Source organism: Haliotis asinina, chromosome 7 (genome assembly GCF_037392515.1).
Source record: "Haliotis asinina isolate JCU_RB_2024 chromosome 7, JCU_Hal_asi_v2, whole genome shotgun sequence".
NCBI classification, from domain to species: Eukaryota; Metazoa; Mollusca; class Gastropoda; order Lepetellida; family Haliotidae; genus Haliotis; species Haliotis asinina.
The window spans coordinates 42,311,635-42,331,655 of NC_090286.1; the positions used below are offsets into that span (position 1 = coordinate 42,311,635).

Here is a 20,021-nt window from a genome sequence, read left to right on the forward strand (position 1 = left end):
ATCGGGGACGAATATGCTACGTATGTCTTTAAGATACTTTGAGTAGTATACAAACACGTGCACGGTCGACTGATATTGTTATGAAACATGGAACGTGAGTGAGTTTAGTTTAATGCTGCACTCAACAATAGACCAGCTATATGGCGGCGGTCTGTAAATCCAGTCTGGACAAAACAATCCAGGGATCAAAGGCATGAGTATCGATGTGCCCAAGTGGGAGCCAATGTGTCAGCCAAGTCAGTGAGTCTGACCATCCGATGCGGTTAGTCGCCTCTTAAGACAGGCATGGGTTACAGAAGATCAGTTCTAACCGGGATCTTCAAGGGTCCGATTGTGAAGAGACCGCAGGCATGTAATGTTACGTTAAAGGACAGCAGAACCACGTATATGTAGTGTGACACAAGTGTGCAAGACTTCGGACTATGTGGTTCTAGATGGCTTTACATTTTCTGCTTTTTCGAGTATTATACGCGAAACATCCAGAAAAGATACGGCAATTTTATCTTGTTTTATCTCGGTAAGAGCAACAATGACCACTAGATGTTTGAAAGATGGTTTCCGTTATCCATACTAGAAACATCTTTCTGTCAGATCGTGGCAAGACAGTGACATATCACAGCTAAAGCCATGCCCTTAAGAACAGATGTTTTGTATAATTCTTTAATGGCCATTTATTTAAGATAGAAAAAGCCATAAACAAACAAAAACAAACTAAATTCAAACAAACAAACAAAAACAAAACAAAAACCGACCACCAACAACGAAAGAACAACAAGCGAAACACCAGCAATCAAACAGAAATGGGGTTATGCCTGTAGGCGCTCGCAGTTTTGCACGACAACCATCTGCCCCGCGCTTTTGTCACGTGACGTGAACATTTCAGTGGCGAGACATCCAACCATCAGAGTGAGGTGAGTCGGACGGATCGTCTTGCATAGATGATTATTTTGTCATAAAACCATAACTATATGTCACAGATTGCACTGTTGCAGCAAATATGACAGCTGTTGGATTCTATGTCCATGTTTGTGTAACATATGCGTATGTGACGGCATCTCTGAAACATGGGCCACATACTGATAGTTGTTCGTCAAGGAAGAACAGAGTGAAGCTTCTAAATCATAGGCGGATCCAGAAGTTGGTGTGGTGGTGGTGGTGGTGGTGGTGACGTGTCTGTCCTGGAATGTTGTTAACTGACCAGTGAAACTCGGGCGAAAATAAAGTTTGCACCGCTCCCCGCCCACCCATCTTTCTCTCAATGGTGTGCACCTCCCTTTCTGAAAAATCCGTATCCGCCACTGACATTGACAATTTTCGGTGTTAAATCACAGTGTCATACATGCAAAACAGCTGGGACTCACATTAGTTGATTGAAGTTATTTTTTGTGAAACCGTTGAGATATATCTATAACTTTTTCTGTGTCAACATCTTACTTTCCATTATTGGATAACACGTGGACACCAACAAGGCTATATTCATTTCTGGTAAAGGATAGCGAATATGTGATTCTGTAATTTGGGGAATCTTGACCAATGTAATTTGTACCATCTTGACCTGTGTGTGCAGTTGAGATGACACATACACACGTATCGTGTCCCCCTCGAACCGCGGAAGTAGCCAGCGTATGCAAAGGGAGACAACCGTCAAACTAGTCTGTCTCCGTCACTGAACCACATTGTTTCCCCTCGTGCCTTGCCTCTCTGCAACGCAAATTAAAGCTCTAAACGAAGCACGTCTAGAATTTCCCCACGTTCAAGTTTCTGAATCTCTGGTGTCCCTGGGGATCATTTTCAATTTTGATGGGTTTATTTGTTGCTGCCAAAATTATGTATGTTCAGGGTCTAACCGTCAGTCTATAGCAAACCTTGAAATAACTATGAGGATTTTATTCACATTGAAACTTCATGTATGATAATCCGATCTTAATTGTCATAAGAAAAGAAATATGCCATCTTGGTACGGTGTCTATGGAGGTGGGGATGGGGTAACCCTTTTGTCCTTGTGCCATAGGGAATGTCATCAATTCTATATACATGTACTAGGGGATGCCCCTGATGTTGTACATGACATGCGGGGGTGGGCTGTCTCTTATTTTTACAATAAGTTTAAGGGGGTGGGGTACATTCACATTGCACAAGCGTTTGCTGGTCACGCTTAATTTGTAACAAGTTATGGCCCTTGTGTATTCTCGGTGTGCATAACGGGGAAGAGTTCCCCAAAATCAGTTATCGATAGGGAAGCCAGTTGTGGTATATATATTATCACGACACAAATGCCTTGATAGATTTCGAAAACGGAAAACGCGTTACGATTCTTTATATAGTTATGGCCCTTGTAATGTATTTCTTGACTTAGTGCACGGTATCCCCAGTGGGGACAGATTTTGGCCGGGAAACCGAATGTGATGTGTTGTCAAGACATACACATCGCGATGAAGTCAAAATACAGGAACCAAGTAGGAACATACCACTGTAGCGGGTGATATTGAGGATCGTGGATTTTTCTTGTTTTCGTAAGGTATTGGCGAGCTAGCCAGCTAGGGATGAGGGCATAGAGTTTCGAAGCTCATTTGCGCTAAGATGGTCGTAAGTGCCATACATTGACGTTAACTTACGACTATCTTATATCTAGGCCCTGGTTGATTATGTAGTTATCGAATGGTTGTGCTTGACTGCGCTGCTCATAGCTTCACTGATTTATCCGACTTCTTAATTAAGAAAACATCAGAATCGGGGGTTCAAACTCCCGATCAACGGTGAGTCCGGTCATCTTAGATTATACTTCGACCCGTAGGTGCTTTTCATTTCATGGTTTTTGGGGCATAAGACTCCCAAGAATTTGGACTAGTAAATCTTGGCATTTTGGCGTTCACTCCGATATAGGTCCACACTTCCGTTCTGTACCATGGATCACAGGCAAATTGTAGCGCAAAAAGAACTGCGCAGCGTAGAAAATATGACCATTCTTCTTATGTGCGAGCGGAGCGTGCAAAGGTTGGCAACGCACTTCCCTCGCTTCGGTTCGAAAAATATTTTTCATGTCAAATTAAAATGTCGCCACAGTCAAAGGTACACTCCCATTTCATCACCTGGGTGTACTCTCATATTTCCAACCCCATATTAAATGATGTTTCACGTGAAATATATTATATTCAACATTTTAAGTGCCACTCGTGGTTTTCAGATCTTTCTTCGCCTCCATTACCCCCGCCAGCTTCCGGCTCAACGGAGTGAAGGAGCAAGAATAAGCAGAAATTGAAAAGAAATACCATATTGCCTAATTTTACCATGAACCTGTTGGAGTGTATTTTTTCTTATCTGTCGTCGTTTTTGTTAGGGTTTTCGTAACATTTATTCAACATACAAAAACAAAAAATGGCGAATACAGCGGGTAAGGTAACTCCAGAAATATTCCATAAGGCGGACACGTAATTCAACAATTACAATACCCTCCTGTTCCTTCATTCCGTTGAACCGGAAGGTGGCTGGGGAATGGCGGCGAACCTTTGATGGTCGCGATATTTTTACTTCACGTGAAAAATATTTTTTGAACCGACGCGAGGGAAGTAAGTTGCCAACCCTTCCTCGCTTCGCTACGTTCATGGAGACTGGTCAGTTTCATTCTGCTGCACAACCCCATTTGCGCTGCAGTTTGCCTGTGAATGGATGGATATGCTTATGACCCTTCCGATCATGCAGATATTCACCTCATATCTAAGAATTGTACAACATGAATTTGTGAACATGACCAACACATTTGCCTTGAACGTACTGTGTTGGCTAGGTGAAACAGACACTCAAAAGAGCATTCGTAACTACTCGTGTCATTCCGCACAGGCAAACTGTAGCGCAAGTGGGGTTGCGCAGCGTAGAGAATATGATCAGTATTCATATATGCGAGCGAAGCGAGCAAAGGTTGGCAACGCACTTCCCTCGTTTCGGTTCAAAAAATATTTTCATGTCAAAATAAAATCTCGCCACCATCAAAGGCACGCTCCCATTTCCTCAATAGGTTGTGCTCTCAGATTTCCAACGCCGTATTTAATAGTTACTCACGTGAAACATGTTTTACTCAACATTTTATGCGCAACTCTTGGTACATCAAACCGTTCTTCGCCTCTACTACCCCTGCCAGCTTCCGGTTCAAAGCAGTGAAGGAACAGGTTATTATTCCGTGTGGAATACATAAAGAGTTACCTCCCATGCTTCATACCCATACTACGTCAGAAGTTTGTTTATTGTAGAATAAATGTTACAAAAGATCTGACAATGACGCCGACACTCAAGACAAATACAACCCAATAGGTTCATGATAAAATTAGGCAATATGATATTTCTTTATAATTTCTGCTTATTCTTGTTCTTTCTCTCCGTTGAGCCGGAAGCTGACAGGGGTAATGGAGGCGAAGAACGAACTGAATACCACGAGTGGTGCTTAAAATGTTGAATAAAACATATTTCACGTGTGTAATTATTAAATAGGGGTTTGGAAATGGGAGTGTACGTTTGATTGTGGCGAGATTGTATTTTGACATGAAAAACACTCTTTAAACCGGAGCGAGGGAAGTACGTTGCCAACCTTTGCTCGCTTCGCTCGCATTTATGAAAACTGGTCATTTTCTCTACGCTGCGCAACCCCATTTGCGCTACAATTTGCCTGCGCATTCCGGCAAGCCGACCTTCTTGTATATCACGGAAAGAGACGAGTTGTTACGAATGACAAAAGAGTTCTTTGTTTGAATTGTGAATACAAGAAGGACGCATTTTTTTATTCCTGCCTCTTAATGTCGTTCCAACAGAAAACAATCCTGAACACTATGGCAGCTGTGGAAGTAAGTGGAGACAACTCCGGATTTGTTGACGACTGGCAAAGTGGGAAGACTTTGTCGGAGTGTAACCTCCACATGTTGACCTCTGAGGAGTCTTGTGACGTCAGCTTCCGGGTTGGAAAAGAAGAGACGCTAGTCCGAGCTCACCGATATGTTCTGATGAGTCGGAGCTGTGTGTTCTACGCCATGTTGTGTGGCCCCCTGGCGGAGAAAGATGACATCAAGATCACAGACATGGAGGTGGAGATATTTTCCGAAATGTTAAGGTAAATATCTTTTAACTGTCATCGTCATATAAAATGGCCTAGCTGGTTAAAGTCTGTGAAAAGCGTATTTTTAAAATTGTAAGAACCGTCTCTAATATAACACAAGGTCACCATAACTTTAACTCATGGCACTGTCAATTTATCACAGGACATTACTGTACATATAACAATAAGCTAATGTGTGAAAATTGAAGCTTGGCTCACAAAAGGAGGACTGAATTTTGAATACGCGAGGCCAAGCTTCTTTTTTCTTCAAGGCAACCGCAGGTCCGACATAAGGGCCTGTTATGTTACTACCGTATGCGCTTCATAGTTGCATATATTGTCTCGTATTAGTACCTGGGACCGAAACGTTCCATGAAGAACATAAACACAACAATACATTGATTTCATGTTTCTAAAACCCACCCAAGTTTCACAACATCCTTTCAATAAAATAATGATTGTTTTTAAAAGGATGAGACTTTTAGTTCTCAGTAAAGAATATTGTGTATTAAACCAAGATGAGTTCAAGTTCATGTGAAAAAAATGTGAACAAAAACTTGTCATACGTCAGTTTTACCTTTATGTCGAACCCGGAATCGAACCCGGGTCGTGGGCATGACGAGCGAACGCTTTAACCACAAGCGTACCCCACCGTCCCTGTGCTATCGATAAAACACCTGAGCAATGCCATGAAGTTCTGTAACTAATTTGAGGCACTTATGAAGACATTTTTAGATTTATGAAGGCAGACGCCTAGTGAGCCATTCGTTTCGTGTAAGCCCGATAGGCTGCAAGGCTTTGTACTTACATAATATATTATGGGCTTGCTCAACTAATAAAAAATCATGAGTAAGTCCGGTCTTCTTTCATAACCACGCTACGCCCCTAGAAGTGCGGAAAGGAAAGATAGACGTTGACTTAACCTGTAAATGGGCTGACTGTATCACCCGACGACAATTGTTCAAATATTCTAATGCTAATAGTACGTTACATTTAGATTCCTTCCGGGACACATTTTAAATGCTGATCACTTTGTTCACTGTAACATCAAAGTATTCAGACTGGATGCAGTATCTACTCAAATACAACTTTCATCAACCATTAACAAGGTAAAATTTGTCATGAATACATAATTATCATTTCCAGGTACCTCTATACAGACACGACAACGCTGACTGCTGAGAATGTGACGGGTCTGTTCTACCTGGCCAAGAAATACGCCGTGGGGGGTCTAGAGCGTCTGTGTCTGACTTATTTGGAGTCCTCCCTGACGCCAGAGAACGCCTGTGTTATCCTGGAACAAGCCCACATCTTTGATGAAGAGAAGCTATTTGACAGGGCTTTGAAGGTTGTTGTCAAACATTGTGGTACCGTTGTTCGTAGCCCTGGCTTCAAATCTCTTTGTGCATTGTGTTTTCATAAAGTTGTAAGTTCAGATAATTTTTTAACAATTGATGAAACAAGTTTCCGTGCTGCCCTCTTATGGGCTGAGACAGAGTGTAAACGCCAAGGAAGGGAGATAACTCCGCAAAACAAACGTCTTGTTCTGGGAGAAACGGTGTATGAGCTTGATTTGACCGCAATGGGAATGATGGTTTTCGCAAAAGTCGTTGTACCGTCAGGAATATTATCGGGCGACGAATGTACCAAGTTGTTGTGTCACATGATTTTACCTGGTTCCGACGTGGCACCTTTCAAGATGAAGTCTGAACTTGACTCGTGGATCACTCTGTATGCAGACCGAATTCGTAGGTATCTAAGTATGAAAGACTCTAACCAAATCATCATCGCATGCAGTGAAGACGTGCGTCTACTTGGTCTCTTGGCATATGGTGATGACAGCTGCCAATACAGTCTTAGTCTGTATCAAGAACAGGAGAAACAGCATGGGTATTATAATACTGTTAAAACATGGGTTAAAACAAAGGCAACTTTATCATTTGTGCTGGTCAGAAGCTTCCCCAACGAAGTCCAGCTGAAGCTGACAGAGCCATTGATTCTAGAAAGGTTATACAGATATAAATTTGAAATGACAAGGGAGTCAAATAGAAGTGCAATTTTAGGTTTCTCCGTATTCAGTAATATTTCACTTGGTAAATGTCAGATATCAGTTACAGAAGAACGTGGCCCGGGTATTATTTCCAGGCTTATTATGGAGGAGAAGTGAGACAACACACTGACATACAAAGTGCTCCTGTAACTGTAGAATTCATGTGTACATACTGTGCACTCCTTCGTGTAAAACAGTGAAGGGTGATGGTAGTATTTCGCTCTACGTTCATTATGTATTATTTCTATGTTCTTAATACCCGGAAGTGGCAAATACTGTGGATTTTGTATTTTTGAAGTTAGGAAAAGTAAAATTTGAACAATATGTGGATTTTGTATATTTAGAAAACATTATGTTGTGTTTATGTTGGTCAAATAATCAGATGTTCAATAAGTTCAGTACTCATCGCAGTTTGTTAACTTTGTATATTTCGAAGATGGAAATGTTATCTAAATAATTCCATTCAAACTGTTAATTCACTGTTGATAGTAATATATCTCTAGTACTTACCCTTAGTGATAGTATGCTTAGGGTCTTTGTTGGGAACTTGATATGGGCTCAGTATGTCAAGGGTTATCAGCTGGTAGAAGTTGTGTAGTTAAATAAAACTTACAAACATACCCATTGTGCCTTTTGTTATAATTTTATAGAATTGCATTACACAATGTTAACAGATCAGGTTGGTTTTCAGTGAGTGAGTGATTACTGTTTTTATGCCTCTTTTAGCAATATTCCAGCAATATCATGGCGGGGCACATTGGCAATGACTTTCACACATTGCATCTGTGTGGGGAATTCAAACTTGGGTCATGAGCAGACACTTTAATAATCAGATTACCCTACCTGCCCCACGTTATCAGTCCCGTGGTCAGAAACTAACATTTGGTGAATTTCATAGACTGCACAGACCGCCTGTGTTTGGGCGATTAAATCAAACATGGTGCTGGTGCGATTCCGCACTTGTGGGTTGTTTGTCGCTGGTTTTAAAATTCTTTCATTTCAATCAAACGGAACGAATACTGAATCAGTTACCTCGCTGCATGTTCTATGTCTCGTTAAAGTGTCTGTTAAGCTCACAAAAAGTTGTTACGTTATGCTATGCATGGGCTCCTTAATTTAAAAAAAATATTAAACAAAAGTTGGAAAAAGCGTCATATCTTTAAGCACCCGCAGTTTCGTAGGAAAACCACAGTTTGTTACACCCCGCTGTGATGTCACGTGACTCGTTCATATTTCGGTAGTGAGACATCCAAGTAGCCGAGGAAGGTGAGTAGTGAGGATCGACTTCGACAGATGTTTTCTTTGTCATGAAACCATAACTATGTATCATACATTGGTGGAAACATGACAGCAGCTAGATTCCATGTCAGGGTTGTGGAACATATGCGAATGTCACGATTACTTGTTTGATTCTGAAGTTAAATCATATCTTTGGGACACACTTGAAATACCGCACTTTCGGTTTCGATATAGGCAAGACGATTCCAAAGAAAATTGCTTTCATTTCTAATAAAGGAAAATGGCAGAGACTGTTTCGTCATTTCGATTATCTCGACCTATGAAAGTCTAAATGTACACGTCAGTTATTTTATCCTCCCTTCTTATGCGAGACTAGGACGTATATTGTATTCAAGGGAGATAATTGGTACACTTTGTGACAAATATGAGGATATTGTCCACATTAAAACTTAAATAAATACCGTTTTCTGAATATGTGTGCTATATTTAGATCTGAATTTTCACTAAATGCAATATGTTATCTTTTTATATTGTATCTGATGTTGATATATGTACTTGAAATGTCTATTTCTTTATTTTCTGCATCGAGATCACTTCCTACTCGAAAACCTCAGTTTTGTTTTGGTTTATAAATTACAGCTAAGATTATGAGATGGTTTCAATAGGTGAACGAATATGTAACATTTGATCGCCGTATGACATATACGATACATCCCAGAGTACAGTCTAAGTAATCTTATCCTCAGTACTTTTCGTTACACTCCACCACTGAGTCAAACAAAACCTAGTAGAAGGTCGCGTCAGGTAACCTTTGAGATTGACCAATCAGAACACAGCTTACCAAATCGCGAAAGTGCACATTCACACATCCGTTATGAACTTTTCATCTCGAAAAGGTTCGTACCCGAACGATTCCGAATGCTATTTAGCGTACGATCGCTTCCGGGTGATGCACACGGCGTACGTACAGCCACAGGCGCAAATGGGGTTGCGCAGAAAATGACCAGTCTTCATATGTGCCAGCGAAGCGAGCAATGGTTGGCAACACACTTCCCTCGCTTCGGTTCAAAAAGTATTTTTCGTGTCAAAATAAAATATCGCCACCATCAGAGGTACACTCCCATTTCCTCACTATAGGTTGTGCTCTCCTATTCCAACCCCATATTTAATAATTACTCACGTGACATATGTTTTATTCAACATTTTAAGCGCCACTCGTGGTATTCAGTTCGTTCCTCGCCTCCATTACCCCTGCCAGCTTCCGGCACAACGGAGTAAAGGAACAAGAATAAGCAGAAATTATAGATTACCATATTGTCTAATTCTATCACGATTCTGTTGGAATGTATTTGTCTTGAGTGTCGGTGTTGTTGTTAGATCTTTTGTAACATTTATTCTACAATAAACACACTTCTGGCGTAGTAGGCGTATGAAGCATGGGAGGTAACTCTTTATGTATTCCATACGGAATAATAACTTGTTCCTTCACTGCTTTGAACCGGAAGCTGGCAGGGGTAATGGAGGCGAAGAACGGTTTGATGTATCCCGAGGTGCGCTTAAAATGTTGAATAAAACATATTTCACGTGAGTAACTGTTAAATATGAAACAATATGAAAATCTGAGATCACAACCTAGTCAGGAATTTGGAGTGTACCTTTGATGGTGGATTTTGACACGAATTAATACTTTTTGAACCGAAGCGAGGGAAGTGTGTTGCCAACTTTGCTCGCTTCGCTCGCATATATGAAGACTGGTCATATTCTCTACGCTGCGCAACCCACTTGCGCTACAGTTTGCCAGTGGTACAGCCATGACAACGGTGAGTAAACAGTCTCTGAAAATGGTGTTTTTGACAATATTCAAAGGATGTTATCTTGCGGAAATATTAGCTAATGGTAACCATGTCATCAGAACCCCAAAGCGTATATACGGCAGGTCAAATGACTGTGTTATATGCTGAATTTTGTTTGTGGAGAGATCTGTGTCAGTTACCTGAATATTTTGAAAGTCCCTCCGATCCCTAAAATTGGCTAAATGGTAGCCGTTGTCTGATTGATTAAATCTATTTAACCGTCTCGCATTTGACTGGATTGTCATTGGCTGCTCGTTACCTGGCGCGATCTTCTACTAGGTTTTCTTAGACTTAGTGGTGGAGTGTACAGAAATACACTGAGACGAAGTTTACTTAGACTGCCCAGAGCAGAAAGTAGATACTATTCTCGGGTAGTCAACCGGGTACACGTGTTTAAATCGCCTGATTAAATGTCATGCTTGATCCGGCCATGATGACACCTGAACGTCTTCCAGCTGAATTCGATTTCGGATATGGAATTTAGACTAGTCTACTTTCTTTTCCCATACAGTGACTGATTACGTCATTACCATTATCGTGACCTCTGCCAGTCTTTACGGCGAGGGACCTGGAATATTGCTGAGTGCAGTGTGACACTAAATTCACTGTCACATATGAAACGCACACACAACCGGCAAATGCGGTCTGTAGGGCATAAATTTTGTGGAACAATTCTCAGTTTTTAGTCGAAAAGAACGAAAAGTCGAATTTACCTTGGACATAAAGCCTGTTTATATCCTAATAGCAATGTGACACACGCACTCGACAAGCAAGTGCGGCTTTTAGGGCATAAATTCTGTGGAACAATTCACAGATTATTTTCGAGAAGGACGAAATGTTTTGACTGTGGTAAAACTCATATCGTTCCAACAGACATCATTCAGGAGCACTATGGCCGCTGTGGAAGTAAGTGGAGACAACTCTGGGTTTGTTAACAACTGGCAAAATGGGAAGACCTTGGCGGAGTGTAACCTCCATATGTTGACCTCTGAGGAGTCTTGTGACGTCAGCTTCCGGGTTGGGAAAGAAGTGACGCTAGTCCGAGCTCATCGATATGTTCTGATGAGTCGTAGCTGTGTGTTTTACGCCATGTTGTGCGGCCCCCTGGCAGAGAAAGAGGACATCGAAATCCCAGATGTGGAGAAGGAAATATTTTCTGAAATGTTGAGGTATACATACCCGTGGCAGTTAGGTATTAGTTACAGTTTTGGTTGTGGCCATATCTGCAGGAGATTGTTTACCATCAGAATCACTCAATCAATCAATCTTTATTTCCGTACTTAAAAGGCCTGTAGTACATTTAGAGTTTACATGTGTAGACAGAAGTCATTTATAAGTTCGTCTCTGTAACAATACTTTTTCTTAGTCTCATAGGGAAGTAGATGTGCATTACCAGATTCTGTAATAGTGATGTGGTAGTAATGTTCTTACACTTCGGTGCTTATAAAAGTAGTGTTTAAGTAGCTTGTTCGTAGAGTCGTATAAGCAGGACAGATTAGAAGGAAATGTAGTTCATCATCAACAGCATTCATATTACATAACTGACATACTCTCTTTTCCCTTTGTATACCTGTATACCCGCAATTTCAATAAATAGTTCATGGGAAGAGCATCGTTTCGAAAGAGGGCTATAAGAAACATTTTTACGTCGATATTTGCTAAATAGTCTTCTAAACGTATGTCCAATATCCATTGACTATTGTATAAGCATTTTGTGGATAGAAGTAACCAAGATGGGAAATACACATATTTCATTCTTTGTGTGTGTGTGTGTGTGTGTGTGTGTGTGTGTGTGTGTGTGTGTGTGTGTGTGTGTGTGTGTGTGTGTGTGTGTGTGTGTGTGTGTGTGTGTGTGTGTGTGTGTGTGTGTGTGTGTGTGTGTGTGTGTGTATTACACCACACATAACCATAGCCAGTTTTGTACAGCAGCTCTCTAATATCGGTCACCCAATTTCTTTTCCCATTTTCGTCATACGATTTCATCATATTTTTGTGGAAAACTATGGCATGGCATATGCAATCAGAGTCACATATAAACGCGCTGCATAATAGTTATGCAATGTAATGTTTTTTATTATGAGCCAACATTTCTCTATCTTTTTGAAAATATTTTATTCAAAATTAAAACTTGCTCTTTCCTGGTCTCACCTAACATTCAGAGTGATTTTAGAAAATTAACAATAGTTACTAAATGTGAATAAAAAATAAATGTTGTGACGAGGGTATTTTTACAACAATAAACGCCATCTGTAACATAATGCAAGAAAGCTTTAGCTAATGAGATTACAAAATCATCGCAGGACATTGAAATATGAATGATACTCAGTGTTTATTGTTCAATACAAACACACATGTATATGTATGTGCGTATACATACACATATATGTGTGTATATATGTGCGTGTGTATGTGTGTATGTACTACATATATACAGACATATATATGCATATATATGTGTGTGTAGTACACAGACACGGATGTGAGTGTGTGTGTGTGTGTGTGTGTGTGTGTGTGTGTGTGTGTGTGTGTGTGTGTATTAACTCATGTCAAGAACTAAAACTTCTACAATCATACACACATCTATATTTATCAAACGTATATGTTCTAGTTTTCAGTGAACAGTTAAGGTCCGGGGGAAGAATCGACCTTCAGCAACCCATACTTACCTTAAAAGGCGACTATGCTTGTCGTATGAGGCGACTAACGGGATCGGAAGGTCAGGCTCGTTGATTTGGTTTACACATGCCATCGATTCCCAGGCGCGATTATAAATTTACAGACCGCCGCCATATAGCTGGAATATTGCTGTGTGCGGTGTAAAACTAAACCCACTCATTCTAGTTTTCAGTAACCATTGCTTATATTCCTTGTCACCTTCTTGGATAGATTGTATGTTCTACATTCCATTTTATCACGCACCACTGTAGGTGTATTTACTAGAAGATAACGTTATCAAGCACCGTTATCAACCACAAAATGATAACGGTGTTAGAATCTATATCGAAATGTCGCATCCACTGCAAGAAAGAAGTTGTCTGTTTATAAAAGTCTTCATCCTCATCATATCAACTTCTAAAATGCCTTCTTAAAGAAGTGCATTAATTTGAACCAGTGATATTTCATCCGTAAGTATACTGTCATCATAGTCAGGGTGATGAAAGTCAATATATTGCTATCATCAGCAATAATTGATTCTTTTACATGCTTGAAATAATCATGGAAATCCTCCTGTGACACAGGATAGTCCATATTGTTTAATCCACTATTCAGCTCCCAACGTCGATGTTGTACAGTTTTCCGTCTTAAATAGGCATTATCTTTCTTAATGTATTTATTCACTCTCCTGTACTCCTTACTTGCTTTATGCAGGAGATATTTATTCTATTTACTCTTCATCTTCCATCTTGTTTTTGTCTGGCAAAAACCCTGTTTTCTTTTCTTTTTACATTCTTATCTAAACCAAGGTTTTATACATTACAGGAAGGTTTAGTTTTACGTTTCGCATATGTAGCAGGGTTAGACTTATATAAGCACGTGCGTCATGTCTGTAAGCTCATTCACTACTTCGACAGGGTTACCTTGACCTTCTCTTAGTGACCTTGCTTTCTGGGTCAAAATATTAACAAGATCAACTGGAATGTTTTCTTTGGATTGATCAGCTTTACTCTCATCAAATTTACCTCGTTTAGAGTACAATACCAGTGTGTTACTACAAATATAGTATTTATTTAGCTCTAGACCTGTAACATTCAAATTGGAAAAGATAATGTTGAATGAGATTGGCTTGTGTACCTCAAACAACACAGGGCAGAAATCATCAGTTCAGAAATTGTAAATAAGGGATAATACCGTTATTGTTTGTATTACACAATGAACTACAGCCTGTTAGCAGACTATAAGTTTACAAAGTCATGAAGGTATGGAATACATCAGTATACCAATACAATTATATTATATTTCCTCTGACATCCCCAACACACACACACACACACACACACACACACACACACACACACACACACACACACACACACACACACACACACACACACACACACACACACACACACACACACACACACACACACACACACACACACACACACACAAAATGTGTACTTTGTACAAATGTACTTTGTTAATGCCAAAACTCAGAGTACAATGGATTGTGACTTAGTCTGGTTTTACTCAGCTTTAAGCAATATTCAAGCAATATCACGGCGGGTGACACCAGAAATGAGCTTCACACGTACCCATACGGGAAATCGCACCCGAACCTTCGGCGTTACGAGCTTTAATCACTAGATTACCCAATGACCCCTGAGCAGTATCATTAAATTCAGTAACGAATTTGAGGCAGTTACGACGGTTTTATTAAATTTATTAAAATAACAACGCAAAAAGGATAAGCGTTTACATAATCTGTAAGTACTACTGAATAGATCTAATGTATTAGCTGACGTCAAACATAATGCCAATAAATATAGAACATTTTGATTCCAGTTCATGCATGATAAAATGTTGAACTTGCTCAAGTAGCATCAAAGTATTCGAACTGGATACAATTTATATTCAAACTCATGAACAAGTTGTAATAGTTATGTTAGTCACGATATGGCTGAGCTGTTGCCTATGTGACTTAAAGTCTTAATCCATTCACCTTCATTGTCCTGAATACATATCATTTCCAGGTACCTGTACACAGACACGACAACGCTGACTGCTGAGAATGTGACAGGTCTGTTGTACCTGGCCAAGAAATACGCCGTAGGGGGTCTAGAGCGTCTGTGCGTTGCTTACCTGGAATCCTCCCTGACGGCAGAGAACACATGTGTCATCCTGGAACAAGCCCACATCTTTGATGAAAAGAAGCTCTTTGACACGGCTCTGAAGCTTGTACTCAAACATTGTGGTACCGTTATTCGTAGCCCTGGCTTCAAATCTCTTTGTGCATCGTGTTTTCATAAAGTTGTAAGTTCAGATACATTTTTAATAATTGATGAAACAGGTTTCCGTGCTGCCCTCTTGTGGGCTGAGACAGAGTGTAAACGCCAAGGAAGGGAGATAACTCCGCAAAACAAACGTCTTGTTCTGGGAGAAACGGTGTACGAGCTTGATTTGACTGCAATGGGAATGAAGGTTTTCGCAGAAGTAGTTGTACCGTCAGGAATATTATCAGGCGATGAATGTACCAAGTTGTTGTGTCGCATGATTCTACCTGGTTCCGACGTCGCACCTTTCAAAATGAAGTCTGAACTTGACTCGTGGATCACTCTGTATGAAGATCCAATCCATAGTTCAAATAAAAAAGCCTCTAACCAAATCATCATCACATGCAGTGAAGACGTGCGTCTACTTGGTCTCTTGGCATATGGTGATGACAGCTGCAAATACAGTCTTTGTCTGTATCAAGAACAGGAGAAACATCATTATATTGGGTATTATAACACTGTTAAAACGTGGGTAAAGGCAACTGTATCATTTGTGCTGGTCAGAAGCTTCCCCAACGAAGTCCAGCTGAAGCTGACAGAGCCATTGATTCTAGAAAAGTCATGCAGATATAAACTTGAAATGACAAGAGAAGAATGTAGATTTGGATTTCCATTTGGATTCTCAGGCTCCTCCATATTCAGTAATATTTCACTTGGTAAATGTCAGATATCAGTTACAGAAGAATGTGGCCCGGGTATTATTTCCAGGCTTGTTATGGAGGAAAAGTGAGACAACACACTAGCATGCATAAGCTCCTATATATATGTGTACATACTGTGCACTTCCTCGTGTGAAACCATGACGGATGATGGTAGTACAGTGTACTTTAAAGAGGCACAGCCTAGGAGATATGAATCTGATAACGTCGCAGAGGATAACGACGGTGGTGAAGAGGATGACATGGGGGAGAAAGTTTGAGGACATAAATACTGATCATTAGTATATCGGTCTAACAGTCAGAAGAGAATGCCGAGACATCGATGACCGTCTAGTATGATTCATATTTTGAAAACACCTCTTAAATTGAGGCGTTTGAACGATGATAGACGCCGAATTTCCCTCTCTGTCAGATGAGTTGTGAAACTCGGACCCCCTGGACGGAAATCGTTAAAGTCAATGGATAAATCATAGACTATAGATAACCATTCAACCTCATGACAGCAGAGGGAAGGTGATCTGAATATTCAACACTATGAAACGTGTTGCACAACATGGACTTGCTGTTTAAACACTCACGCTTTGAAGCAGCAGCCTGTGTATACAGATCGACTGTACTGTTGCCTTTCATGTTCCAGAGTGAACCCTACTGTCCATTCGTATATCACAGCTTTGTATTAAAACGATTGACTTCAATCAATAAATGATGTGAATGAATTGCTTGTTTTGTCAGATTTTGCATAGTATATAACCTTCATATACCTCGATGATAATATGTGTCGTCGACACATTCCTCACAGATCTACGAACTCCTGTAACAGGATATTTTATATACGGCTGTTCAGATAATTCAACCCTGACAACTCTGTAGTTTTGAAACTGATATAAGCAAATTACTGGTAGTGAACCATCTGTAAAGTTGAAGCCAAAATGTATAATTTCCCGTAAAGGCAAAAGTAGTTTGTCTGAAAATCACTGTACTTTCTGCCTGGCTTTTTTTGGCAATGCTAAAAGTCCTAAATGATTTTCTCTGAGTTTTAAGTTCCGAATTTTCCATCTCACACCTGGGTTTCGTTTGAAAAGGAATTGTTTATTTCTATCATACTTATATATAGGGTACGCTTCTGAAATTATGCAGTTTCTCAACTATCGCATCCAGGAACCCCAATAGTATAAAGCAGCAACAATACAGCCCCAGACTGGCGAACAGTGCAACTATTCACCCCATTTCCAAGACCTTTACAACGTGAATTTCGGAACATGAACCATTCATTTATTTTAAACATGAGGTATTTTTAACCACTAGAGAATCTTCACATATGAAACGCACACTGAACCGACAAATGCGGTTGACAACTAGCAAAGTGGGAAGACTTATGTGGAGTGTAACCTCCATATGTGGAACTCTGAGGAGTCTTGTGACGTCAGCTTCCGGGTTGGGAAAGAAGGGACGCTAGTCCGCGCTCACCGATATGTTCTGATGAGTCGGAGTTGTGTGTTCTACGCCATGTTGTGTGGCCACCTGGCAGAGAAAGACATCAAGATCCTAGATGTGGAAAAGAACATATTTTCTGAAATGCTGAGGTATATACATCTGTGGCGGTTTGTTATTAGTTACATCACTGGACCTGATCATAGCTGCAAAATACTATTAACTATCATTCTCACAGATAAAAACCTAGCTAGTTTACGATTGAAACATGTCATTTAATTATGATTCAACATTTCTCAATCATTCAAATATAAAACAATAGATCTGAGCTTCCCTGGTCTCACTTATCATCCATGGGGATTTTAAAGATCGAATTATGAATTAAGTGTGAAACAGTTTGTGCCAAGTATATTTTTACAACAATAAGCACCATCTCTTATACAACTTCATGAGAAGTGAAGGTGTAATAACTAATATATGCTTATAGTTAAAAACCGATGTGTTTCGCAAGGTGAGGACTAAATTCTGAATACATGAGGCCAAGGCTTTACTTCGTGGCAACAGCCAGTCTGACACAACACTGTTACTGTATTGTTAACAAACAGGGGTCACATGCCAGGTATCAATACACTGAGTCAAAATTAAATCTTCACAATTCCTATTTGCGAATTAAAGTACGGGTGGCCATTAATACCACAGACCTTTAGAAACAGATTTAGTTTCTAGTGGCTTTACACTTTCTTTACGCCTTTTATTGATAAATTCCGTAACCACATGGAACCGAGTTTTGGCATTGTGATTATTCTCAGTTTATCCTATCGACCTTAAAAATATATGATAATCTTTATACCACATTCTTGATTCCTTCCTTTTACATATTATTTCATTTATGAGTTTCTGGTTTGACTAAGTATATAATGTCTCGAATACTTTTTAAGTCTTTAGTTTGAATAAATTGTATAGTTTTAAAAAATGTGAGGCTGAAATTTGGTCTCTGAGTAAGAAATGTTGTAAACTAAATCAAAATCAAGTCTATTTCATGGGCACTTACAAAGCAGAGAATTGGAGTGTCCTGTTTTTTATATCATCTCAGCCAAACAGATTACCAACAGATTACCAAATAAACTTGTGAAGCACAACATCTTGGGAGAAATCTGAAGTTGGACTCGATTTTTAACATCTGACGACTCAGTGAAAATAACTATTTTAAAAATGACTTTTTAAAATGAAACTAGATGGGGAAATGTGGGTTACAGAATAGTGGAACGACAAGAACAAAGTAAACGGAAATAAGTACCAAAGTTTCCGTGCTGCCCTCTTATGGGCTGAAACAGAGTGTAAACGTCAAGGAAGGGAGATAACTAGATAAAACCGGAAAACAAACGTCTTGTTCTGGGAGAAACGGTGTACGAGCTTGATTTGACCTCAATGGGAATGAATGCCTTCGCAAAAGTAGTTGTACCGTCAGGAATACTATCGGGTTACGAATGTACCAAGTTGTTGTTTCACATGATTTCACCTGGTTCTGATGTGGCACCTTTCAAGGTGAAGACTGAACTTGACACGTGGCTCACTCCGTATGCAGATCGAATTAACAAGGGGCAAAATCAGAAGGACTCTGACATACTAATCATCAAATGCAATAAAAACATGCGTCTGCTTGGTCTCTTGGCATTTGGTGATGACAGTTGCAAATATAGCATTTCCCAGCATGAACAATATTTGCTATGGTCGCCCTTTCCAACTGTGCCTGGAAAAGAATTGCTCAAAAGAGAATTATGTTTTGTTAAGCTTTCCCAACGAAGTCCAGCTGAAGCTGACAGAGCCATTGATTCTAGAAAGGTTATACAGGTATAAAATTGAAATGACTAGAGAGTCAAACAGAAGTGGATTATTGGGTTCCTCCGTATTCAGAAATATTTCACTTGGTAAATGTCTGATATCAGTTACAGAAGAACGTGGCCCGGGTATTATTTCCAGGCTTATTATGGAGGAGAAGTGAGACAACCCACTGACACAGATGGTGCTCCTGTAACTGCAGAATACATGTGTACGTACTGTGCACTGCATCATGTAAAACAGTGAAGGGTGATGGTAGTATTTCGCTCTGCTCTCATTATGAGGGTTTTTTTTTTATTTCCATATTGTTAATACCTAGAAGTGGCAAATACTGTGGAGTTTGTATTTTTGAAGTGAGAAAAGTAATATGATCATGTGTTCCATAATTTGAACAATTTGTGGATTTTTTATATTTAGAAAACATTATGTTGTGTTTATGTTGATCAAATAATCAGATTTGCCATAAGTTCAGTGCTTATAACAGTCTGTTGACTTTGTATATTTCGAAGATGGAAATGTTATCCAGATAATTCCATTCAAACAGTCAATTCACTGTTGATAGTATTATCTCTCTAGACTTTACCCTAGGTGATAGCATGCCGAGGGTCTTTGTTGTGAACTTGATATAGGCTCAGTATGTCAAAGGTTATCATCTGGTAGAAGTTGTGTATTTAAATAAAGCTTGTCAAACGCATACGATTTCTGCTTTGTTATGATTTTATAGAATTGCATTTCACAATCTTCACGGGTCCGGTTGGTTTTTAGTGATTGATTGATTATTGTTTTTACGCCTCATTTAGCAATATTCCAGCAATATCACGTCAGGGGACACTGGCAATGGGTTACATACATTGAACCTGTGTGGGGATTTCAACCTGG

General features: G+C 39.8%; 2 protein-coding genes and 1 pseudogene across 2 annotated transcripts; all 3 read left to right on the plus strand.

Annotated features, from left to right (window-relative positions):
- Positions 1 to 869: 869 nt before the first annotated feature.
- LOC137290875 (BTB/POZ domain-containing protein 6-like) lies at positions 870 to 7,754 on the plus strand. The gene is made up of 3 exons (XM_067822041.1): positions 870 to 911; positions 4,800 to 5,095; positions 6,227 to 7,754. The coding sequence occupies exons 2-3, from the start codon at positions 4,818 to 4,820 to the stop codon at positions 7,245 to 7,247; spliced, it is 1,299 nt and encodes a 432-aa protein (XP_067678142.1). The 5' UTR covers positions 870 to 911; positions 4,800 to 4,817; the 3' UTR covers positions 7,248 to 7,754.
- Positions 7,755 to 8,330: 576 nt separating this feature from the next.
- Positions 8,331 to 16,588, plus strand: LOC137290796 (BTB/POZ domain-containing protein 6-like). Its single transcript, XM_067821926.1, has 3 exons — positions 8,331 to 8,396; positions 11,096 to 11,391; positions 14,914 to 16,588. Exons 2-3 carry the CDS (start codon positions 11,114 to 11,116, stop codon positions 15,941 to 15,943), a joined length of 1,308 nt encoding a protein of 435 aa, XP_067678027.1. The 5' UTR covers positions 8,331 to 8,396; positions 11,096 to 11,113; the 3' UTR covers positions 15,944 to 16,588.
- On the plus strand, positions 16,013 to 19,305 carry LOC137292006 (uncharacterized; annotated as a pseudogene).
- Positions 19,306 to 20,021: the final 716 nt, after the last annotated feature.

Bases quoted from the DNA above. Each gene is read 5' to 3' on its own strand.
- LOC137290875 (XM_067822041.1), top strand. From the start codon at position 4,818: ATGGCAGCTGTGGAAGTAAGTGGAGACAACTCCGGATTTGTTGACGAC. The intron at 5,096-6,226 runs GTAAATATCTTT...TATCATTTCCAG, and splicing joins ATATTTTCCGAAATGTTAAG to GTACCTCTATACAGACACGA.
- LOC137290796 (XM_067821926.1), top strand. From the start codon at position 11,114: ATGGCCGCTGTGGAAGTAAGTGGAGACAACTCTGGGTTTGTTAACAAC. The intron at 11,392-14,913 runs GTATACATACCC...TATCATTTCCAG, and splicing joins ATATTTTCTGAAATGTTGAG to GTACCTGTACACAGACACGA.